Below are 26,116 nucleotides of genomic sequence, written 5' to 3' on the forward strand. Positions count from 1 at the left end.
CCTGCTTCTTAAAAAGAGTATGCATTCCATTTTAAGCAGATTTTTCTCAATAGTAAATAATACTAAAAAATATATATATATTCTAGCATTAAAAGGGGGTAAGTATCACTTGCTAAGGAAGTTCATTTAATTAATGGATTATCTCATTCATCAAAAATGTGGATAAGTGAGGTATTACCACATTTAAAATTTTTCAATTTTCTGCTGTTTTCTCTTGTTTGACTTATTTCATTTTCTATCTTTTTGATGGAAGTTGTGGTTAAAGAAATAATTATAGTAATGCCTCTGGGTACAATGAGTCATTACTACTGTATGTGCCAAAATGCTTCCAATAGTTTCCATAAATGTCACTTGCAAAACACATATTGTAAGCCAAACATATTTAAATGATACTTAGGTTCATCCAAGAACCTCATTTCTCTTTCATTCTTCCTTATGAGAGCTCTGAGGGATAATTTCTGAGGAAATATTTCAATAAGAATTTAGATCAAACAACATTTCAGGATTTGATCCATCGTTCCAGCTAGTCACTAATATTTCCACAAGGGAAAGTGTAAATCAACATTTGATTATGAACTGTTTATTAGTCTGCAACCACAGAAGTGTACTCCACTGTTAAATAAAATACAACTTACTATTCAAGGATTTCACAGCACAGTGAATTTTCTTATCATCATTGTCCAACAAAGTTCCATGATATACACACCCAAAATGTCCTATGTGATAGAGGGAACTTGGTTAGTGCTGCATTAGTTTTATTTGTTTAATATTATTTATTAAGCTCTTCATGATCTTCATTTCTTTTTTGCTTCCTACATGGCAAAAAAGTGCATTGTTTCTTATGCTTTTGAGTAACAGTACCCCTACTTGTGTGTGTTTGTAAAATATATAGATGTAATATATTTTACCCAAAGATAAAAAAGCAATATGATTATTTAATATATGGTAAAATATTTAGATGATGTAATTATTATTAGAGGTTAAGATAATAAAGTATTCAATAACAGTGGAACCAGTGAAAACAGGAGTAACATCTGCCTCATATAAGGAACATTATTATTAAGGATCAAAAATTATCTTTTAAATATAAAAACAAAGTTTTACCCACATGAAGAACTACAGTAAAATATGTTCTCTATATTCCAATAAACTGAAATGAAATAAAAATGTCACCATTAGAAATAAGATGAGCATTATAGAATAAGGATTTCCCCCATTAGTCACTGGTTAATATGTAATCCAGGCTGGCAGAAACTGAAAGACAATGGCTTGAATGAAGCAAATTCACTCTGAGTCATTTCATCCAGTTCTCTCTGGTTTTAGCCACATCACTTTCCCAATGGTAGCCTTTCATCCAGTGGCAGTAATTTTCCCCAGAGGTGCCAAATGTCTAATAGCTGTGTAAGTCATTAATTCGTCCAGCTGGCTAAGACTCCCTGAGTGCCTAGCATGTGAGTGTTGGGCATTAGTCTACCCTCTTGTAATGCAAAGATGAATAAATAAAACCTACACTCTTGAGGGCTCACATTCTCTTGGAGAAAGCATATAAACAAACAGTAGTATTCACAGAATCATTCATATTACTACTTTATAAGAGAGATAACTGCCATTTTAGCAACGTTCATGATAAAAATACAAAAGACTAATTTTAGGATATGTAGAATTAGAACATGACTAGTTTAGTCACACATTCTAAAACTGGTAGTTACTGGGATTTATAGACTGGTAAAAGAACTATGTATTACTCTGATGTGAAAGATGTCTGTTAACAGTGAGGATGCTATTTGTGAAGGGGAGCATGCCAAGGACTAAAATCTGGAGTATACGATAGAGGAATGTGTTGATGCTACCATAGGAAAATGGGAAGGCCTAGTGAACACATAAGGCAAACTGTCCCTTCAGTCTCCTCTGCATCATGCTGGCTGATGTCTGTGCTATCTCTTGCAGCACATACTGAGTAAAAGGATCAGAGGCCATTCAGTATTAAAGGTAAAAGCTTTTCAGAAAAAAAAAAGGGAACAGTGGAGTTCATTTCCTGGCTTCTTGTTGGTTTCTTTTCCTGTTCAATATTTCCTCCAGTACTGTATATGCTAGCTGTTATTGCTGCTCTGGCTGGCTTAATACAAATATTCATTCCTCTTTGTATAAAGAAATTGGAGTGCATTGTAGAGATGACGTATGCTGCTTCAGATCAAGGGAAGGCTATAAATTCCCGTTCTTCTGATGCTGTCCAGCAGTATACGAACTGCTATAAACCAGGACTTCATAGAGTAAGTCAATATTCTCAGGGTAAAGAAAGACTGGAAGGAGATATGAGTAAAAATATTAGAATTTAATAGAATGATTTTTAGACAGAAGTAAAAGGCACTTTCAAGAAATTATAGTTGTCATTACGAAAAAGGTGAGGAAAGAATGTGATTCATTAGTAAGATGTCAGGGAGATTATCAACTTGTCTCCATGCACAGGGGCAAATCCCCATGGATGTGATTTGCAGGGTTGTATTTCTGCAGAACAGAAATCAAGTGCAGTTGTTATCACTGCTCTGTCAGTTGCTTTCACCATTGTCTAATTCCTAATCTGCAAAGGCAGAAGATAAAATGCTTACTGGAAAATTGTGTTTAACAAAAAGCTGAGTGGAAATACTTACCTCTTCCTATGACTTCATTGAAATGTACAATCAGACTGCTCGGCCCAATTACTACGTGCTGAACTGCCTGGACCAGCTCTGGATTTAGAGCACTGAGGTCGATGTGGACGGTATTTTGCAGTAATGGACTGGATATATCAGAGTCCCCACTAGTTAAGATGGGGGATAGATCTGTCAGAGGATACTGCACTTGTCTGCATGACCCATTCTGAGATGCGTTAGGAAACTGGTCTGCAAGATTAAGCAAAATTATTAGAAACAGTAGCAAAACCTCAATTAGTGGGGACTGCAACAGGAGGAGCAAACTGAATTAATAACAAAATCAAAATTTAAATTTAAATGTAAAGAAATAATTATTGTATCACTAAATGAGGCTAGGAAAAACCTTTACAAAGGAATTGATCTAATAAAATAGTAAATTGGGAAAAGATAGGGGTATGTGTGTATGTGTTTGTAAAAAACACTTATTGACTTCCTTACATTAAGGAGTAACTTTGAAAGTTTGTTTTTTCCTTTTCATTTCCTTAGACATTTCTCTTTTATACAGCAAAAGTCAAGCTTGAGGTTTGTTTTTTAACATACTATACTCGTAAGAATGAAAAGTGGCAAAAGTAGTCAAGCAACTGCCTTGTCCCACAAAAATTCAACTGAACTATAAGAAAAGGAAAAAAGAAGCCTTTTGAGAGACTACTGTTTATTAATGGAATTTATTAGTATTGCTCAAAATGTATGTGGATTCCTGGTCAAAGAAAAATATGTATAATGAAATATTATATACCTTTCTCTCTCTCTCCCTCCCTCTTTCTCTCTTCCCTCTCTCTCTCTATATATATATACACACACACATACATACAAACAACTAGAAATATGTAATGGTTAAACTTTTAGAAACGAAAACTTTCCCAGAGTTTTCCATCCTATGGTGGCGGCAGCAGATCTAGTATCATTGTTTAGAGGGAGCAGCTAAGGACCAGGTTAGGGTGCCATCCTCCTTGCTTAGCTGAGGGCAGTTGGAAAGGGATCAGATCAGCATTCCTTGTGAGTTGATCTTTATAACGAGTCTTAGCAAGGTTCCCTTTCACTAGGTAGGAAACTGCGGGGCTGAGAGCACATTTCTTAATGTCACATAGAGAAGGCACCCGTTGCTTTGCCCTTTCCAATGGGAATCCATACACGTCAAGGAGAGGGTGTTATATTGGAAGCAACTGACTTGAAGATAAACTAGGTTGGGTATTGAAATGTATTAGTATGTAACACACAGCGAAGGGAGGCCTATGTGGGGGGAGGGTCCTCATTAGCACCAAAAAAAAAAATAGTTTGCTTGCAAATGATCAGGAAAATCAGAACTTAAGAGAGCAGCATAAAAAGAAAGTTGATGGTACCTCTGATTATTTCTAAACCCACTTAAACATGTTTAGTGTTTGCCACATTGGACAGTTTGGTTACTACACCAATTTGGTCAGAGCAGTAAATTCAGCAATGGTTCCAAAAGAGCTTTGGGATCACCTGTAGTTATGAAAATTGTAAGTTATAGTAATCATTAGCTAGAAACGAGACAGATGCATTCCACATCCTTCTTTAAAGGATGTAGAACATTAGGGGAGTGCTTGAGATGTTGGATGGGTGAGGGATGGAAGGAGCCTAGCTGGGTGTCTGTTGCTTTAATTCCAGAGTTAGGGTTTCCAAACCTTTCCTAGGGGGGAAATGCAGATGAGCCAGAGGATGGAAACTATAAACTCAGTTCCTCTGCCTTCACTTCTCAAACTTTTGCACCTAAAGATTAGGGTTCTAAATTCTCAGAGGTGCGGAGATGGAGGGAAATCCTTGATGAGGCACAAGAAAAAGTTCTCAGGCACAGAAACTGCATTGACCTTTCTGTTAAGTTCAAACATGTGCACAAACCATCAGTGTGATTCTGGTTTGACACACAGTGTATTCTAAGTCTGCAGAAAAGACTCATAAGGAGGCTGTCCCCACCACACACACACACAGAGAAGCTCTCTAAGTGCCTCTTCATTAGATATTGGCTGTGCGTTTCCTCATTCTTCTCTGGGTAACCTTCTTTTGTCTATTTTACTTTTCCATGTCTCCAAAGAGTAGGTTCACTGTAGCAAAGAGGATGAAACTCAAGTTCCTTAGCAATGATGACAGAGGACTGGTGAGCAATGAGGCTGAAGGAAGATTAAGTATGCTTCTTCTAAAAAGACACTAGTGAATTTTAAAGATCTCAAACTAGAGCCATTAAATGTGAATAAAAAATAATAAATAGGTCTAAATCTCAAAACTATAAACTGGATTTGATTTTCCCATGTTTTTAAGGGCTTGGATTCTTAAAGGTGAATGGAGTTATATGGGAAAAGACAACGTTAATGGTGTCTGTAGAACTAACATAAAACTTGAAAAAGTAAGAGGCAATAAGTGTTGAAAAAATTAAAATGCTAAGTGCCTCATTGCTCTTGTACTTGTTTTGATGAGCAACTTCTAAGTTCTGCAGTATCCTCAACGATCTGTGACTCATTTTTTTTGTCCAGTGGTAAATATTCAACCAGGAAAATGCTTGAACTTGACTCATGTCCTGTAACTTCGAAAGATAATGGAGCAGATACAATACAGACATTCTGCTTTTACCAGGAGAGTTTAAACAAAACAACGTGAAATACTGTGGTTAATCTGACAATTATTAGGCCTAACGTTAACTCTCCTTTTTAAACGGCATAACTGAAGGTTCCTGGTGGCTCAGATGGTGAAGAATTCCCCTGCAATGCAGGAGACCTGGGTTTGATTCCTGGGAAGATCCCTGGAGAAGGAAATGGCAACCCACTCCAATATCCTTGCCTGAGAAATGCCATGGACAGAGAAGCCTGGCAGGCTATAGTTCACAGGGTCACAAAGGGTCGGACATGACTGAGCGGAGTGAGTAAGCACACACTGGTTAGACTCAAAATATATTCAAGTCCTGGGCTGCTGTGGATAAAAGACTGGGTGCTAACAGTTCATTGAGACTCCTTCAAAGGAGTGCTAAAGGTATAATTTAAATGTCTGAGGATCAGCAGGTAGAAAAAAAATATAGCAGTACCAACTTCTGTTTCAATAAGTATGTCTTGTATCTTAACTCTTCCTGGGTTGTTAAAGAGAGCTTCACAGTTTCTTAGCATTGCATTCAGATGATAAACAGCTTACCTTTGCTCAAATGGTTTTTAACATGAACTTTTTTGTGAGAATAGAGCTTAAAGACTCTAAAAAATCTTATATATGAGCTCATTTAAAAATAAAGAGTCATGTAACTTTGTGTCAAATTAAATACTTCTTTGGCCAAAGAAGAGGTGACTACTTCTTCTATATTTTTATAAAAATATAAAGGCAAAACCAAAAATAAACAACACTGCCACAACCCACTGAGGTGTATGTATAGGTATTTTTCAGAAAAATAAACTGAAGTATACCTTCTGGAAAAGTAGCTCGGTAGTCTACAGATTCATTGGAAACCATTTCTGTAGTTGGGCTTACACTTCGGGCACTGACAAGCCTATCCAAATGTGGAGTGTGTACTCTTGCATCATAGCGAACTAATTCACTGCCCAGATCTTAAAAGAGAGAGAAAGACCTCGTTAAAGACTTGGCTATCATGGGTCCCAGTAGACTTTGACCCGGTGACCAGAACTCATGGCTTGTATGGATTGCATAAGACCACACACATGAATCTATGACAATTATAAACTGTAATGATCGTATAGTTAAGGCAACTCCTTTAAAACAGACAATAAAAAAAATTATGCACCTTTAATTTGCTTCCTTTTTTTCAGCCACAGGAAAAGCCCGAGTAACAGTAAGAGTATTATTGATATTGAGACAACACCAACAATCAATCCTGTGAAATTCTGATCTGGTTGAACTATCACTTTTCCAAGAACAGTTGAAGAAATTGCTTGCTTCCACTACAAATGACAAATAAAAGTCAGAAATTAACCACGATACGTACAAAATACACTACATAGTTGAATCATGATCTCTCTAGGCTCAAAATAATACCTGGTTATTACTGTTCTAGAAGTGGAATAATTGTCTCCAGAGTATTAAAACATTCTTCAATTCTTGTTCAGTGTTCAAATAATTAGGGGCTACTAATCACTGAAATACTTATATGATGCCTAGCTGTTTGTGCTTATAACTAAGTACTAGGAATAAAAAGATAAAAATCAGTCTCTGACCATGAGGAACTAAAGTGTGAAAGGGACACAAACACAAATGATTAAAAAAAAATAAAATAAATGCTTATAGTTCACGATGATATGTGCTGTAGAAGTATGAACATATTGTAAGAAGCAGAGACAACAGAACATTAATTCTGTCCTAGAGGATAGGGTAGAGGGCACAGGATTCTCCCCATAAGAAGTGAATAATTATGTTATTATTATGGGATAATAAAATCTCAGAATATTTTTAATTGCTTTGTTTTGATACATAGAAGAAGTTTTTGATGCTCCTTCCAGCTCTAACATGGTATCATTTTTAGGATTTATGGTCCATTTGAACTCCAAACTCTGATCTCATGATTGAGCTTTTTATATTTAAATTTTTCATATGTTCCCATTTCATAACTTTTTGAAAACTTCAGGAACCCTTTAAAAATCACATATATTTGGATAAACAAAACGTGGTTTATCTACACAGTGGAATATTACTCAGCCTTTTAAAGGAATGAAGATAGCTGTTTATATGAAAAAGGTTACTATAAAACAGTTTCTTCAGTTCATCCAGTGCATACACATTCTTTTATTTATGGGACTATGCATTTGAGATCACTGTGGCTGGCAGTACTGTGTTGGCTCTGGCCTCCTAGGGTGGTGAGAGGTGGGAAAAGACACCACTGAATGTGTCCTTATCCCTCCTGAGGATTACAGCAACAAATTTCAGCAAGAGTGTGGCATGATGGAGAAGAATGGAGCCAGCAAGGAATTTTGAGACCTACCCTCTGAAGCTTGGGAAGGAGACAGTGCAACAAAAACATTACTATTTCTAAAATAACAACTAAGAATCAAGGTGAACTGATGAGCTAAAGCCTACACACAAATGAGCTTTAATGATTTATTTTAAGCCTGCAAGTGACATAATTACACTGGCATCTTTATTTACATCATGAGAGGAAAGCAGGAATCCCACCTCTATATTTAGTTCGCTGTTCAATTTCAGCAGGTCATTGGGGACCGTACATAAAACAGCTTCAGAATGTGAGTGTATATTTTCACAGCTCTTATTTCCAACTTTTAACACTTCCCCTTTAACTGCTTCAGGGTCAATATCGTTTCCCTGGAAGGAAAAAAAAAGGAGGTTGTTAACACTTCACAATTTTGAAGGAATGCAAAAAATTATAAAGGAATATAAATACACTGCAAACACAGGCCATGTTGTTTATCAAGGCACATGATTATGAGACACTCATTTTCATGGGGATTTGGATGGTTGAAACACAAAGTGACCATTTCAGGGTACTAATTAGTCAGGAATCAGGATCTAGCTTTTCCATCAAATTGGATTTTAGAGAAAAGGAGAGATTCTTGACTCACACCCTTATGTCAAATGATGTCTTTTTCGTAATCAACTTAATAATGTTTTCGGGGAGTACTGATAGTTGGCAAAAGGGAAATAATTTAGAGATTTAGTTTGAGCTGCCTAATGCAGAGACACTTAGCTCGGGCTTCACTTTTAGAATCACACTGAGAGCTTTATATAAAATACTGATGCCCAGGTCCCATCTCCAGAGATTTTGATGTATGGATCTAAAAGCCAATGCATTTCTTTGGTGTTTGAGTTGGGTAGTTTCTTTTCATCCTTCTTGCACAGTTGAATCCTATACAAAAATGAATCCATTTTTAAAGACATTCCTGTAAGATGCCCTCGACCCTCATTATGATGACAGCATGATTATATTATTTTGAACAATTATATAGTTACATAAGGACTTTAAAAACATTATTCAATTTGACATATTTAGTTAAATGAAGTCACCATTAGGCATTTAAAATACCACTGTTTTGTTTAAGAAACCAATAATTACCCTTGGGAAAGAAATGAAAACAGAGGTATCGTTTCTCATATGAAGACTTAATGAGTATGGTTAGAGTATTTATTAAAAAGCCATTAGTCTGAGGAGAAAGATATCAAAACATAATTGTATTTTTCTGAGGGACAAAGAGCAGCTAGTAACAATGATAGTACTGCTACCTTGTTTTCCACTTTATTTTACATGATCTTTAATACTTGACAAACCAGTCTTACATTGCCTCATATAGATCTCAATAGAGTGCTAGGTAAGATATCCTGGGAAAAGAAGTTAGAAGAAAATTCTTCTTTCTAACACGAATTTGGAGTTTAAAAAAATGGATATAGACAAACTCTATCCTCATGATACTTCTAGAGGCAGTACGTGTACTCCATTGAACCAGGTCAGCCACACAGGGCAAGCCAATGCAGAAGCACATAAATCTAACAGGTCACCTTGAGGCTTCAAATAACAACTTGTTGGTTAGGACTGAGGAGGGGTAAGCCCCTGGACCACATATTGGAAGGAATTCAGGAAATGACAAAAGAAAGAGATTAAAGAGCTGGAAGGCTTGATTTACGAGGGAATGACTAAAACGTGTCTTGCCAGCTTAGATAATGATGAAGGCTGGGGGAAGGGATGAACATACTGCATCTACATTTCCAGTACTACTTCTTTTAGGCTCAGGGTTGCCTAGGATGTTGCATAAAAGCATCTCCAACACAAAAACAGACAGCAAAGCTGAACAACGAAACTCTTTTTTATTTGTGCCTGCTAAGAAATGCACAAAGATTAGTGACTTATGTTAGAAATTAATATCAGCTTTGTATGTATAGTGATTATTTTAAAAGTCTACAATCCAACATAAAAATGTGATACTGGAAGTCCACTACTATATAACAGACAGGACTGAATCAGGAGAAAAAAAAGAAGGTATAGTCTAGTTTTTGTCATTTAAAATAAACATAGCTTTATCAAGCTGTGGAAAAAAATGTATATGTTTAGAAATTTTATTTACTTTTTATTATTTAACATTAACTATTATTAAATAGTATAATATAAATAGTAGAACAAAATTGAACTAGCTGACATTTCAATCATTATATATAAGGTTTTTTCGTTTTTATTTATTTATTTGGCTGTTCACAGACTTAGTTCTGGCATGTGACATCTTTAGTTGTGGCATTCAAACTCTTAAATGGTAGCATGTGGGATCTAGTTCCCTGATCAGGGATTGAACCTAGGCCTTCTGCATTGAGAATGCAAAGTCTTAGCCACTGGACCACCAGGGAAGTCCAGTAGGCTTTTAAATAAAGCAATATAAAAGGAGATTTCTGGTCTTCAATTCCTTACATACATAGAGCAATCTAGAGTTGTAATTATCTCATTTTATCCTGTAAAGACATTTCCCTGAGGTAGGGATTATTGTCATTACTGCTTTACACATTGAGAACTAAGGTTCAAGAAGAGACTTGGTCTTGAAGCAAATCAATTCTATTTGATACAAAATTAGGCTTCCCTGGTGGCCCTGTGGTAAAGAATCCGCCTGTACTGCAGGGGCTACAGGAGATGCGGGTTTGATCCCTGGGTCAGGAAGATCCCCTGGAGAAGGAAATGGCAACCCATTCCAGTATTCTTGCCTGGAGAATCCCATGGAGAGGAGCCTGCTAGGCTACAGTCCATAGGGTTGTAAAGAGTCAGACCCAACTGAAGTGACTTGGCATGCATGCACTGTTTACCATCTACTACTGTATGACAAAACACTAGTTACTGAGAATATAATGATGAGTAAGAGTTGCTTTTTCTCACTGAAATGTTAAAATGAATACATTTCTGAAGTGAAAAAATTATTACTCCCAATATGTCACATTCGTATGTCTCTTGCCCTTTCCTCTGCAACTCTGGCCAGGTATGACATGTTTCTACCTAGGACTCAGGCCTGGAAACCCATATCTGAGCTGGTTACAGAACAAAGCAGATAGGAGTAAAAGCTGGATTTGAAAAATAGTATCATTACACAAGGGACCTTACAAGTTTTCATGAGTCCAGGTGGCCACAATGTTGAGTCTGGGCAAGTCAGCTAAGGCCATGCAGGGGGATGGCAATAGGACTCAGCCATGGTTCAGGGGGGTGGGCAGCAGGAAAATCAGTGAGGGGGTGGTACAGGGACATTTATACTTTACTGAGAAAATATGAGCCTCCTCAGGTGGGGAACTAGAGCAAAGAACCTTGATGGAAAGCTTCAAAACTAAGTGTGCAGGACATTAACAGGCATTTGGGGAGAAAAGTTCCCAGGTCATTTGAGAAAAACTGGGGGAACCAAAATTAAACTGGCTTCTTCACTGGGTACATAGGTCAGTAGGATACCCCAGGTGCTGTCTATGAGCCCTGGAATATGGCTCCCCCAGCCCAGAATGCATATTAAAGTGTATAGCACAAAGAAAAACAGTTGACCCCTGAATAACATAGGGGTTAGGGGTGCTGACCCCTGTGTATTTGAAAATCCACATATAATTTCACAGTCAGCCCTCTGTATCTGAGGTTCTGAAACCATGCATTCAATCAATGCTGGATTACATAGGACTGTAGTATGTATTTATTGAAAAAAAAAAAAAAAAAAACTGCATGTAAGCTGGACCTGTTCAGTTCAACCTATATTGTCCAAGGGTTAAGTGTCAACTTATGAGTTCCATCAATAAGAATAGGTCTTGACACTGGGCCAAATGACTTCTAAGAAAAGAGCCCTTCATTTCTACCCTGTTATAGACAGAACTGGCCTCACAGTGGTTGTGAATGGGTTTGGGCCTGTAATTCCAGGTACATCAGCCAGAAGTGGGAGGAAGACAAATTCTGGTGGCTCTGGGCAGGAAGTAGACTGAGTTAGCATAGAATGACTCTCCCTTCTAAATCCTTCTAATGCTAAGACACTGACACAGACCTCCATCTGAGCGTGCTCTGAGCTTTGTTATTAGGCTCCTTCCTAGTATCATAGCCCAAGTTCCTGTTCCTTGACTTAGCTGATCTTCCTGCTCTTTTTCATGTTTTAACCAACTTATCCAAACTGAATTTCTGAAGCATCTCTGTTACCATGTATATCAATATGCTTGAGAATATGATAAAGCCCCAGGGCAGTGTCAGGCAGTTCTAGTTCCAGCATTAAATACTGTGTTTCTCTAGTTTCCACAAAATATGAATAAAAAGTCATATAATAGGATAATTAGGAAATATAGGGTTTCTTTTCATCAGAATTGACTTTCAGGTATTTGTAAAGAGTTTAGAGCTATTTTACTTAAAGAATTGCATGCACATCTACATACCACATGATAGAAAATTTCCCTATTATGAAAGGTATTTTGGTATATATTAAATGAAAGTTAATATGCAAAGCTTGTAATGTAGTAGAAAGAAGACCAAATATGGAATCAAGAAATCTGATTGTGAGCCCAAGTTATACTGTTTGCTCCCTACATGACCCAAGACAAATTATCTAATCTTTCTAAACCTCTGTTTACTTATCTATAAAGGGGGACACGACTGAAGCGACTTAGCAGCAGCAGCAGCAAAGGGGGATAATTATCACTGACCTCCCAACCTCATATGTCCACATGAATCTCAAATGAAACCATATCTGTCAAAGTATTATATTAACTAAAATTTCACAAAAACGTGAGCTGTTGCTGACATGAACACTGTGCCTTCATGTGTACTCCCAAAGAGATGTCTACTTCTGATGACCACTGTCCACACTGGTGCCTAAGCCTTAGATACAAACTACTGACCACATTATGGGGTTTCTGACTCATGCTGAGGAAGACCGATCCCTATTATGTTCCTCTTGATCCAAACTTGGCTGACCCTCTTGGCCATAGTGTAATCACTGGGCCAACTACTGACTAAGGCAATTCTCACAACTAGGGCTGGAAACTATCACCATCTCTTTTTAGCCAAATAATTCTATATGCATGGCTGCTTAAGCAGCACAAAACTCTTCCTGGCAAAAAGAAGCAAATCTCACTCTAAACACAATTCTATCCGTAGTACTTTCACTGATGGAACACAAATATATTTCACATTCATGTTTTGAATGGTAATTGAACATGCACAACATGAAATAAAATAGCACCCTTTCTTTTGCTAAAAACAGTTCACTGCTTGTCCAGAAGAGGCCTTTTCTCTTCTCTTGCTTTATGTTCCTTATTTCAGAGAGGCAGAGGTTTTAATATGGTCAACTTTAGAAACTGATAAAGGGTTAAACTGCTGTGACACAAAGATTCTCGTGTAGCTTAGATTTCCTCTTACACGTACATAAAATGGAATATGGGAGATGACTGAATCATGACAGTCTCAAAATAGTCCCCCTAAACTGTTCCTATTTTCCCCAGATTGCCACTCTGTGACATGACAGGTGCTAGACCTTTGCTAGAGAAAAGAATCATTCTGTACATAGACAAGAAAAGAAAGTCTCTTGTGTCTATTCCCAGAGACCTCTTGGCCAGGTTGGGAATAGCATTAAAGGCTGAGGATGATGTCAAATCATATTTTTCTTGGTCCAGCAATTTTGTAGGACATTGAATAATGGGTATGTAATTTATAGAAAAAGGAGTTTTCTCCTCCTTGTAAGACTATTAGAAAGGGTAGATAAAGAACCATTATTCTCTAATCCTTCCATGACAGATACAGGAACAGAAAAATATAATTTATCTGGGTGTAGAAGTATTTGCAAATAAACCTTTGTTTTCATCAAGAAAATCAAATGGAATCTTTGAAATGGCAAACACAGTAATTGTTGAAAGCAAAAGGTCACACTAGATTAATTTTATTGAAAAAAAAAGTGATAAAAGCTCTTTCTCCCTTTCTAAAACTAATTAAAGAAGCAGATGAAAGAACTTTGCTATGGTAAACATGCTGTTCACTGAAGCAGGCTTCCATTTAATTTCATGCTGGGCTTGCTTAATTATTGTGCAAAACACAACTGGGAGGTTAGTAAACTTGTATGAGTGTGAATGTATACATGGGTTTGGCTGTAGACAAAGTCTTGTTGAAAAAGCAGAATAATTTTAGTAAAAATATACTCTTACCTACATGGAGATGATCTATGAGAATTTATATTACATCTAAACAAGGACTATGCTATTACTTTGTGTTTGTTCATATTTGCATTCAGGCTATCTCTTGGAGGAAAATATTGCATGTCTAAAAACATCATGTTGAAATATAAATATTCTGCTGTTTCTAGAGACTGGGACTATAGATAATTAAAGTTTTGATCATTTTGCCCCTTTTATTACTATTTGAGGTAAAAAGGACTGAAGCAACATAAAAGAGTTGTATTCTAGTCTTAGTTCTGCCTCAGTTTGATCACTTGTCAAACCATGTAACCTCTCTGGGGTTTTGGTATTCTTTGTTTGCAACAGGCTGGTTTAGAAAAGGTGATTTGTCATTATCCAATTAAATTATATTTAGAGGCTAATATATTCCTGAGTAGAGGAAATTCAGCTCCATTTATAAATCACCTTAGAGATGACCACACCCAGATACAAAAGTCCAAGTATTAGAAGGAAGTACAGAACTACAATTGATGTCTTTACTTTTATGACTCTTACCTTTTATCTTGTAATGAGCACATTTAGGTGTCCAGGGAAATATGTAAGTAACATCGGCAGAAGAATAAATCACAGGCAACTTACTTAAAGGATTTGTGTCCTACATTTACTACTCTTTATTATATACATTAAGAAAGAATTTTTAAATGCTTCATTAAAAAGCAGTTCATGATTATGCATACCTTTTAGTCCTATGTCAAAAGATGTGCTTTTCAGAACTTAGATATTTGCTAATGTAATATAAGATAATGACCAAGCACAACAATTTTATTCACATAGCTATGAAGTCAATTAAGTGCAAGTTGGTGATTTAAGAGAGCATTTTAAGCATTTCTTACCTTAATTTCCAGTACATTTTCATTGCCTATTGAGATCATCACTGGCTTTTCAAAAGGCTTAAACACAGGATTATGTACATAAATGAGATCAAAGTATTTGGAATGGATCCCATCTAACATGAAAAAGGCTTTGGTTTTCAAGGGGAGTTGTAGGTTCAGCTGTTGTAGTGAAGGAGTTGTACAGCAGATTATCTCTGAATTAGAGCGATGTTGACATGCCTACAGTAAGACACCAATTATTCACTGTAAACAGAACACAGCTTGACAGCATCAATAGCAACTTTCACATTTCACTGTTTCAGACAATCAATTGAAAATATACATTATATGAAAAAAAATCTCCATTTAACTCACTAGTGTTGAAGAACACATTTCTGGAAACTTGACGGATGTAAGATTATCTAAACAATCCAGCCTTAAAGGAGCTACAAAGCTTCACTTGCTGGGAAGATGTATGCTATTCTATCTGAAGCTGTCTCTTTCCTCTGTCACTTTATCTTCCTTAAGAAGACAGCACAGTCACCAGGAGGGTGGCTGTTTATGAAACAGCTATTGCAGAGTGGGAAGTTGAACTTTGTGCAATTAAAGTCCTGTTCGCATCTTAGCTTTAAACCAAGCTTTAAGAATTAAGGCAAAGCCCTTACTTGGAAACTCAGTTGCCTCATTTAGAAATTATCATTAAAATGTTACTCCCAGTGTGGAACACTACAAGGTAAAGTGCTTTGTCGACTGCCAAGCACCATATGGTTCACACTATAATTAATTATGTAGTAAGATCATCTTATTAGTGTGTTTTAAGCTATCAATTACTGAGTGCCAGGTTCTGTGCAAAATACTTTACAAGGCTGGTGTCATTTAATTCTCACAATAATCCCATGAGGTAGGTGCTAGAGCTTTTTGAGGCTGATATCATCAGACCAGGTCACAAAGCTCTGAGTAGCAAAGTAAAGAACATAAATCCTAGACCACCGGCTCTAAAATTCACATGACTCCCATGCTGTGTGGCTTCTTGTTCACTCTGTATTCTACATTGGTCAAACTTTTCCTATCCTATTTTACAAAGGTTCTGCTATTATTATTTCATGTCCTTTCATCTTTCATTAAAAATTTTCCCCTTTGTAATTCTGATTTATAGAAGTTTGGAAAATGTGGTTTCCTCTTGATTGTGCTTAGACGAAACCAGCAACACAAAGTGGTGCATTTAAGGTTAAATGGTTGCATTTTTCCCCCCAAGGAAAAGACAAACAAGCAACAACATCCCTTAGATTTCCTTTTCTTTGACAAGTAGAGTTGGAGATAAAACAATTACTTATGTCCACAATAGAAAAATATTCAGGATATACAGAAAAAGCACAAACAAAATTGGATATTTGATATTTTCTCTTAAAAATAATTTAAAAATTGTCCTATATTGAAAAATGTGTCCTATATGCAGATAAAGAAAAATGATATAGACATAATATGAATAAAATATTATTTAGTTTTGTATCAAATCCATATTACAATGCTAGAAGCTATCCTATGATCTTGAAAAAAGGAAATGAACAACTTTACTGCTATTACAGTTATTATCTATGCAACAAGAAATTTGAAAATTAACAAACTTCTGGCTTCTGGGGCATAATGTATGTTAGCAAATTAATACGCATTTTGTTAAGAAGGTGATCAATATTTTTATTTTAAAAGATCTGAATTTGTTAGACTGGAAATTTACTCTGGCTGGATCAGTAAATCTAAATCAGACCTGACCAAGAGTTTTTATCTGTTAAATAATGAATGACTTCAATTCATCATGGTCAGCTTCAAATTCTACAAGAAGCAGGGAATATGGAAAGAACACAGGTCTCTTTATGAGATTTTTTTGCAAACAATAGTCAAATAGACCCACTGAATTTTTCATTCCTGTCCAAATTGAATCCATTGTTCTATTGTACTAATATCTTTGTGGCTAAAATAACAAAGTTTACATTTCCAGATATGCAAACAGATAAGATTCTAATCTTCTACTGTTGTTTCAATCTTGTCACACCTAGGAGGTTTTTAAAAACTACATGATTACAAATGAATGAATGATGTCACGTGTCATCATAATGTTGGTGAGGCAGAGGGAAGAAATCTTAGTCATGGTTTTAATAACGTAAGCTCAGTGTGAATTAGATAAACTAATAATTTATCAGACTTCGACTTTAAAAAGTCACATGCCAACACCAAAGGGGGTTACTGTTATTTTTATTGGTTAATAAAAAATTGCTATGCTTGGTTGTGGAGAACTGATGTCCTTTAAATTAATAGTGGTGGTATTCTAACTTTGTTTGTGGCCATGTGCAGGGATTGGTTTCAAAGCTCTCTACTTCATATGGGGACTCCCTAGAGTATAATCTCTCAGGAATATTATAACAATCTAATAATACTCTTTAGAGGTGATGCAATGTGGCTGATTGAGAAGGTCAAGAAAAATCTCATTTGAGATGACCTTATTGTTTGGTGATTTGGCTTGACATTTTTAGCCCCAAATTGGTTTTTGTAATTAAAGCACACTGTGGCCTTAGCCTTCAAGAAATATTGGATGGGAACCTAAAAGGAAGTGCTGTAATTCAATCTATTACCTCCCCAATCAAGACCCTGCCTGAAAGGGGGCACTTAGAAACTTTCATTCTATGTTACATGTACAAGTTTGACTAGATTATGGGTATTTTATATCAAAGAAAAACAACAAAATATATAATCTTCATAAATAACTCCAAACTTCCTATAGTCTGAAGTAAAACTGTCACTTCAAATGTGACCCCAAACTGTCAGAACATAAAATAGGTCAATTTAAGGAGGAATTCAGTTAAATTCTGATAGACCTTGCAAATAAAAGAAAAAAGGTGAAGAAGTGTTTACACATCACACCCACTCTAGGACATAAGTATTTTAATGCTCTTTTTCATTATTTGATAACATGCTAACAAAAGAACAAGAGGCATGGTTAAGAAGGGATATGAAAGAAAACACTGTACCACGTAGGAAGACACGGATGCTTTGGCAAGATTAAAGGCTTTACCCAGGGGTTTTATTAGACCAAAAAGGTTGATGTCCTATGGGGCATTATAAAAACTGGGATAGGAAAATGTTATGGTTTGAAAGTTTGCATCCTCCTCAAATTCATATTTGGAACCCTAATCCCTCACATGACGGTATTTGGAGATGGGGCCTTTGGGAGCTAAGTAGGTCACGAGCGTGAAGTTCTCATGATGGAGTTAGTGCCCTCATAAGCAGAGACACAAGAGAGCTTGCTTCCTCTTTCTTTCCCCTCCGTGTGAGGATACAATGAGAACATAATCAGCTGCAAACTAGGAAGTGGGTCCTCCCCAGAAAGCCAGATCTGCTGGCACCCTGATCTTGGACTTCCCAACCTTCAGAACTGCGAGAAAAAATAAATGTTTGCTGCGTAAGCAAACACTCAGTCTATGGTATTTTTGTTATAGAACCCTGAACAGACTAAGACAGAGATGACATAGTTTGCATTTGTACTGACTGTCTTTAAAAAACACTGCCTCAAGCTGATAATCATTATTTGTGTCTAAACATTATGTGTGAGTGTGTTTTATGTTAGCCTGAGACTAGATATTTTTAGTCATTGAGTTAAAAAAATCCTATTTGACTACCTGCAAAGAAGATAACCAGCAGACATTAAAGGTAAAACTGAAATGTCTCTGGTACCCTGAAAGCTGGCAGTACAGGCAGAGATGCAGAGCTCTAAGCACAACTATCACGTGGAGGACTTACCACTGTAAAGTTCCTTCCGGCTTCATGCACATTTATTACCATCCTTAGGATACTAACTGAATTCAGGTTTTTTCCAACACCTGTTATTGTACTCCCACCACTGGCAAAATAAAATAGAAAAACAGCAATAAGAGGTTCTTTCTCTATCAAGTATTTTAAGAGAGAAATGAAATTAAATCACATGTAGTAACTACAAGTTACAGACACAACTGAAGTCAAATGAAAGTTCAGTGGTAAATTTTCTTTGGAAATATTTAACCTGGAAGTATTTTAAAAATTCATTACTTCATGAACTGAAGGAATGAATTTCTCTTTTTATTCATCAAATACGCAAAAGAAATATTTTTTCCTGTCTGAAAAAAATACAAAGAAAAACGAATTTAACTACTGTCACTAGACTGATAGAAAGAACAGAAATAAGGCAGACTGAAATGGGTCCAATGAGATACTGATTTAGAGGGAGTCTGGTATTGGCTCAGACAGTAAAGAATCTGCCTGCAATGTGGGAGACCTGGATTTGATCCCTGGGTCAGGAATATCCCATAGAGAAGGGAATGGCAACCCAATCCCGTATTCTTGCCTGGAAAATTCCATGGACAGAGGAACCCTGGCAAGCTATAGTCCACGGGATCACAAAGAGTTGGACAGGACTGAGCGATTAACACACTGGTATAGGGAAAAGCTGTGTGTAAAGTAGGCAAGGAAAAATACACTAAAATGGACAGAAAAAGGTGACTCCACTGTTAGGCACTAAGGTTAGTAAAGAATTAAAATGTACATGATGTAAGTGCTTACTTAAATATTATGATATACAGTTAAATTGTTTTAACAAAATCTATTTAGACTAGGATAAAATGGCATGAACTAGCATTGATAAAGTCAAATTGTACTCAGAACCTGAATGTAGTTTTCACTCCTGAATTGGAAAGGTATCCTTCAAAAGAAATGCAATAGTATGAAATCCAGAGATACAACTATCTTCCTTTTGACTATTTGGCAGCCAATCATCCTCAAGTTCATTATTTTCTTATACCCATCAGAAACTTTTACTTACCTAACAAAAGATTTGGTGGGATGTATTTCATAGACAATGGGGTCTTCCCGGTAAATGAAGCTGTTCACCTCTCGGTTGGCTAAGTCAATTTTCAATTTAATAGAAAACTCACTTGGAGTGCTTTGGGCTGGGGTATAACATTCGAGAATACTATGTGAAACACTGAACAAAAAATTAAGAAAATGGATCTTCGTTATTAAAGACACACATATATTAGAATTATATCCATAAATCAAAAAGGACATCAGTCAATAGCTCCTAAATAGGAATTTCTAGGGGAAAAAAAGCTCTTTTTAATGTACGGCGTTTGCATTTGACTAGATCCCAGACTTACCTTTGTTGTAGGCAAGCCATCCAACTTAAAAATATTTGGGATTTTAAGCAATTTTTAAAGTTTTGGTACTTGATTTAAGCTTTCCCAACTCCTAAGACGCAGAAACATAACTTCCTAACCTACTCGCCCTCATGGCTCTCACCACCCCAAAGTGATCTGATCTAATTGTAAATCTTGATGGAAATGTTTATTGTCAATTACCAGAATCTCACAGCTTATAGCATAGGTGGGATACTAAGTGTAACAATAAAGAAGGTGGATGGGAAGACAAATTTAAAAGTGGAATTTATAAACCATAAGGGAAGGGTAGAAAAAACAGCAAAAAGGAGTAGAGGGATTCAGGATGGAAAAAGTTTTTTAAGGTAATGTCAGTAAATAATAAATATCTTGACTTTTTGCCACAAAAGAACAATATTTTCTTGATTTGCTAGGTACAAATATTAAACCGACTTGACTGATGAAACAAAAGATAAACTACAACACCTTTTTAAGGTACATGTTTTTCCACCAATTGAAATGTGTCTTGAATTTCCACTGTTTAGGTGCTTTCCAGTTAATGTAAGTAATGTGCCACCAGTTTTTGGACCATAATTTGGAGAAATACTTGTAATTATAGGATCCTGAATGAGAGATAAAAACAAAATAAAATAACCTGTTAATTTTATAACTCTAAGTCAATTAAGTAATAATTAAATATCCTAGTTCATGAGAAAATGAATGCCTAGACTTACCACATAGGAAAATGTACTACACTGTACTGACCCGCGACTGTTTGAAATAACTATGGACATATTGAAATGTTCATTCATTGCAGGACCAACTGTGCATTTCAACCTGAAAAAGTAAAGTTTTATATGTTGTAAGTCCAAAGGCATTTTCTGGCTTGGGTGTTTTATATTAAGAGTTATTATCTCCAAATAGTGAGCTGACTACTCTAAATAGCAAACAGAGTTTTCAGGTAAGCATCAAGACTGAAAATTGTATAGCTCTATTTCTGTACTATTATGCTAAACTTTATATTGACTGTCTTGTATTATTCATACAGACAAAACAGGAAATGTTAAACATCATTGATGTAGAACTCACCAATTGAAAAGTTCATAATAATCTCAGTCTAATCCTATACAATTGTAGGCATAATGTTTGGCATACTTAAAGAAATGGTATTTTGATAGCATATGAAACAACGGGCTGATTACAACTAAGCAGAAATCTCTTCTTCAAAGGGTGTATGCCAAAAGATGCATTTTTGTGGTTATACATGCTTATTTAATAACAATAATGATAAAATAACAATAGGCTTTCCAAAAAATTATTTTTAAATTAATAATCTTATTATAATCATATAAAGTATAATTTGCTTTATTAAGAAACTTTTAAAAATGAGGAATAATTGTGCCTCACTTTTACAGGCTCTAATTTATAAGCAATGAGCAAGAACTTACAAGGGAGATTTCTTGAATGAATTTTTTTGCCATTAAGCTAAACAAGTATGACATTAATTGATGTTTTGGCCTCAGTAAAATAAGGTGAGTAGATTTAGATCTTTGCATAACCCTGGAAGGAATTCTACTAGGTATAAAATAGCCACTTGAAAGAATAGGTCAAACTATAAAACTTTAAATGTTTGGTTATTGTTACTACATAATTTAAAATTTCTGGGTTCTCTGTTCATTACGGGATTCAGATCTTATAGAAGTTACAAGTAGGATACAGTAGACACAGGTCTTGGACCAAGAGAGCTGAGTTTGAAGGCCTGTTCAGCTCTCATACTCTTGATTACCTCTACTAATCTATCTTTCTGAACTTCAGTTTCCATCTTTGTAAAATAGGGATAACATTGCTATTTCCTGAGATTTGGGAATGACTACATGAGATTCACTCCTTTCTGGCAAACCATTCTAGTATTCTTGCTTGGAGAATTCCATGGATAGACCATGGGGTTGAAAAGAGTCGGATACGACTGAATGACTAACACTGTAACTTTTCATTACAGTGTCAAGATCAGCTAAATATAAACTCATCAAAAACAAATGAGTCTCAAAAGTGTGATACAGCTGCTTCACTACATTTCTGAGATTCAGAAAGTGAATTTAGAAAAGAGGGTCCATATTGAGCTCTTTTCTGATTTTTTATAGAAAAAACTGTTGGAAACGGTCTCTTTATGGAAGACTTTATTTTATTTTTTTTTATGGAAGACTTTAGATGGACCAACCCCAACCAGTGCTAATCTTTCAAATCTACCCAGACAATTTCTCAAGCGTTGTTACAAAAATGGTTGAAAAATTCCCAGATGCCAGATTTTTCTTTTCTTCATCTGAGTAAGGTCACTTTCTTCCTCCTTAATCCTGGTGAGTAAATAGTTTTTAAAACAAAATAAATCCACAAGGGGAGTGGTGGACCAAGACATTTTTTAACTCAAGAGATGGACTTTTGGGGCAAGTTTTACAAGTATTCATTCAAAACTAAAACCTGTTTTCCAACCACACCCTGGCCAAGTGTTTTTAGGTCCTTACATGTTTGTTGTGCTCTCACTTAAGGTTAAGGTGCAGCTCTCATTTCCAATGAGAACTCTGGTTTTCTTCAAGTCAAATTTATTATTCCTCTTGAATCCAAAGTCCCAGCCACAAACAGTCAGTGTTGTCCCTCCTTCAAGGGGGGCACTAGTTGGAAAAACCTATAAGGACAATATAGAACTTAAAAAAAACAAGCACATTATTATCTTTCATATGTGTGGGGAAAAAACAGACAAAATATGTATCCTCAAAGAATCTGAAATCCTTCTCTTCTCCTGTTATCTAAAGAGATTGAATTTTCACCGTAGGAAAAAGGGATACAAATCTCAGAGAATCTGGAACAAACATTAAAACTATCTGTCAGGTTGATGAAACAAGCTGTTTTCAGAAGATTCAGAGATGGGAGAGAGGGCAAATTCAGCCTAGGTGGGGATGAAAGGGCTTTTTGGGATGAAGAAGACACACTTTAGGCCCAAATTTTACATTTTATATAAGCCATACTTTTATATGCTTATATAATCTGGGCCTCCAGATTGAACTATGATCAAAACTCCTTCATGGGTCCTAGAAGCCAAGCACTGATACATGCCTTATTCTGAGTACCAGCTGGGTGTGTGGTATACGCATGTTGTTGCTATGGTATTCCCCACCCAGAGGAGAAAGTCACACAGTAAAAATACTTCTTTCTGTACCCAGTGTTTTCACGGTTGCATTTAACAGCTATCAGGATATCAGTCACGTATATGGTATTTAATACATATATGCCGTTCACTCATTCACTGCTGCTGCTGCTGCTGCTTAGCTACTTTAGCTGTGTCCGATTCTGTGCGACCCTATGGGCTACAGCTTGCATAGCTCCTCTGTCCATGGGATTCTCTAGGCAAGAGTACTGGAGTGGGTTGCCATGCCCTCCTCCAGGGGTCTTCCCAACCCAGGGATCGAACCTGGGTATCCTGCATTGCAGGCCAGATTCTTTACCACTGAGCCACCAGGGACGCCCCTATTCATTCACTATTTATTTATAAATCATCTGCTATGTGCTAGGCGTCAATAAATGAATAAGTGAACTTATTTTACTTAATTATTTATTCTTAATTCACATTTATTACTAGCTGCCATTTTTTCCCTTTAAATATAGTCACTATTTGATAGATACCAGCTGGTTAGTTAACAAGCTAAAAATGATGTAACATTTAATACAGTCAACAGATTCTGTTAGAAATAGATAAAAGCAGAATTGGAGAGGGCCTCAAGTGTGATCTATATTGTAGCAAATGTTTCTAATTATTTCTTTTGGCATCATTGTATATTACATTTCTAGGACTGACTTATTTACTTCAGGTTCAGTATTAAATAATAATAGGTTCCTTTTATTATTGCAGGCTTATCTTTGATGTATTAAAAGTAAAATGAATTTATTAATAAAAATTTGGCAACTGTGATACAAGATAGCATTAGGCTCTTATGAAGTCTACAAGACAACTATTTTTAGGCTAAAATTATTAAAACAAAACAAATTTCCATGTTAAAAATAAGCTTCTCCTCAGCAGCTTTGTGACAATTGAGAAAGGAAATGCTCTTTTGGGGGGACATATTGTAAATTGTGCTGTAAAGTACAATGGTGGGAAAACAGCACTGCTATACAGGCAACTCAAAAATCAGTAAGGGTATTTGCTAAAGACTAGTTAGTGAAAGTTCACGCACTGGAGAAGGAAATGGCAACCCACTCCAGTGTTCTCGCCTGGAGAATCCCAGGGACGGGGGAGCATGATGGGCTGCCTGTCTGTGGGGTCGCACAGGGTCGGACACGACTGAAGTGACTTAGCAGCAGCAGAGGCAGCAGTTAATGAAACTGTAAAAGTGATTCTTTTACACTTTAGAAGAGCTTTTAGCAAGATTCAAATCTGCAAATGTTACCATCCCTCCCAAGCAAATAATCGCAAACCAACGTCATACCCTTGTTGTCAAACCCCTGTAAAAGTCTTAGCCTAATGCCTTTATATAGCTACTTTACCCATGAAATCCATTATACAGTTGTGCCTTTCATGAAAACTTACCTCGTCCGTGTCTAGCCAATGAGAATTGCTAGAAAAAAAATCTTTTTATTATTATGTTAGAAATTCAGTAGGAGAGAAAAAGACATCTAACCCTCCAGGGCTCTCTTTAGCCTGAGGCAGTTACACAGCTGCTATTTCCTCTTTTAATGAGGAGTCTTCCCCACTGAAAACAGCTGCCTAAGGCAGATGTTGGCCTGATCCCACTGCCTAGATCTCCCCTTTCTATGTAAAAACTGAAGTCTGTCACTCCACGTTCATCATCGTCGTCACCTTCTATATAAGACAAAGGGATTGTGTGATGATTTCAGAAAAGACACTGAGAGTTGTTCAATTGGTGCGCTGGCAACAGACATGGATGCTACTAATATAAAACCTCTGTGAGATCATCAGGATTTGAAAGGCCAGCTTTTCTTAGCTTTTCTCTCCTGACTGAAAATTAGAGGCAGGCAATTGAGCTTTTCTGCCTTAGCTTACGGGGTAACGTTCACTCTTCCGGGGGAAAAGGAAAGACACAGTCTTGGACTACACACCCTGGGACAGACCCAACAATGGGCTGGCAAACTGTGTTATCCTGAGGGTAGAGAAACTCTGTGAGGAGGAAATGAGTGTACAGCATAAAGCCACAGAGGCTGGATCTGGATAGGGTAGAAATAGCCACAAAAATAACTATTGTCCTTACACAGGTGAAAATGATTTAAATGATCATGTTTTCAAAACCCATCAGGATAATACATGAGAAAATTAAAATAACAACAACAATCTTGGAAAATTAAAATCTGTCTCTTCAGTAAATGTCATAAATATATTGGTGGCAGTGTACCGCAGACAAGAGATAAAATATCTCATGTCCCTCATAAGATATCACTGCTGCTTCTTATCTGAGTCTTCTGATCAATTAATAAACTGTTCTACTGTCTCACGGGACTGAACTCTAATCCTACAAGATATGACAATTTTATCTTAATAAATTCAGAATATATTGGAAAGTACTCTTTCTTTTCTGAAGCATTTTTCATTGCTCTTTAAGTGCAAGATCAGATAACATGTCTGAAACAAAATAATGGGCTTGCACTCCTGAAATATTTCATACATGGAACTGCAGAGAATCTCAGCCACTGAACATCATGTACCTTGAAAAGCAGGTTGACTTACATTTATAGGAAAGTGAAACTCTACACATTAGCTGGGTTTTGTGCCTGCAGCATTTAAGACAGATAAGAAAAAGATGAATAATCTGTCTTACTCTTTGCAGTAAGAACGCTAAATGTCATGCTCTAGTGCAGCATGAAATCTTCCTAACAACTATGAACCAAAAGGGATTTATGGACTCAGCTGCATTACTTTCTTTCTAACCGTACAGCCCGAGCCTCAGTGAATGGTGCGTGATACAACCCAACCTTTTAAAAATTTCCAGTTAGAGTGCTGGAGTTAGGGACAGTGGAGGAGGGGAGATTCAAACGTTATGAGAGAGTCTCTGGTTCCAGAAAATTCTAAGATATTTATTGTTTTTAACCATTTTAATGTAGCTTTCATTAATATTAATAACAAAAGGTGGTAAATTGGTCAAAGTTAGATGTTTCATTTGTACAGGTTCTCAACCTGCTCTTTATTTAAAACAGCAGGTTGGTTGTTTTTGAAATGAAATTGTTGTGATTTAATTGCACATGCATATGTGCACACAAACATACACACATACACACACACACACACACACACACACATTCCCCATACCTTTCAGGGAATAGCTGCATTCAG

General features: G+C 36.4%; 1 protein-coding gene and 1 non-coding gene across 4 annotated transcripts in view; both read right to left on the bottom strand.

The window, feature by feature from the left end:
• MET (MET proto-oncogene, receptor tyrosine kinase) overlaps positions 1–26,116 on the bottom strand; it is a 111,412-nt gene that overhangs the window by 16,706 nt on the left and 68,590 nt on the right. For 2 of the 3 annotated variants that reach the window (XM_065939928.1, XM_065939927.1), the window contains exons 6-16: positions 22,305–22,465; positions 20,520–20,622; positions 20,272–20,408; positions 19,455–19,616; positions 18,401–18,500; positions 14,630–14,848; positions 7,809–7,955; positions 6,427–6,583; positions 6,092–6,232; positions 2,649–2,879; positions 636–716 (exon numbers count right to left, since the gene is read on the bottom strand). In XM_065939928.1, the coding sequence (XP_065796000.1) occupies positions 636–716; positions 2,649–2,879; positions 6,092–6,232; positions 6,427–6,583; positions 7,809–7,955; positions 14,630–14,848; positions 18,401–18,500; positions 19,455–19,616; positions 20,272–20,408; positions 20,520–20,622; positions 22,305–22,465 (1,639 nt within the window). The remainder of the gene's footprint in view (positions 1–635; positions 717–2,648; positions 2,880–6,091; positions 6,233–6,426; positions 6,584–7,808; positions 7,956–14,629; positions 14,849–18,400; positions 18,501–19,454; positions 19,617–20,271; positions 20,409–20,519; positions 20,623–22,304; positions 22,466–26,116) is intronic. The other variant, XM_065939929.1, reaches the window with a different exon arrangement.
• Positions 9,908–9,980, bottom strand: TRNAE-CUC (transfer RNA glutamic acid (anticodon CUC)). Its single transcript has one exon. It is a non-coding gene; the product is annotated as a tRNA-Glu (tRNA).

Source organism: Muntiacus reevesi, chromosome 6, assembly GCF_963930625.1.
Source record: "Muntiacus reevesi chromosome 6, mMunRee1.1, whole genome shotgun sequence".
Taxonomy (NCBI): domain Eukaryota; kingdom Metazoa; phylum Chordata; class Mammalia; order Artiodactyla; family Cervidae; genus Muntiacus; species Muntiacus reevesi.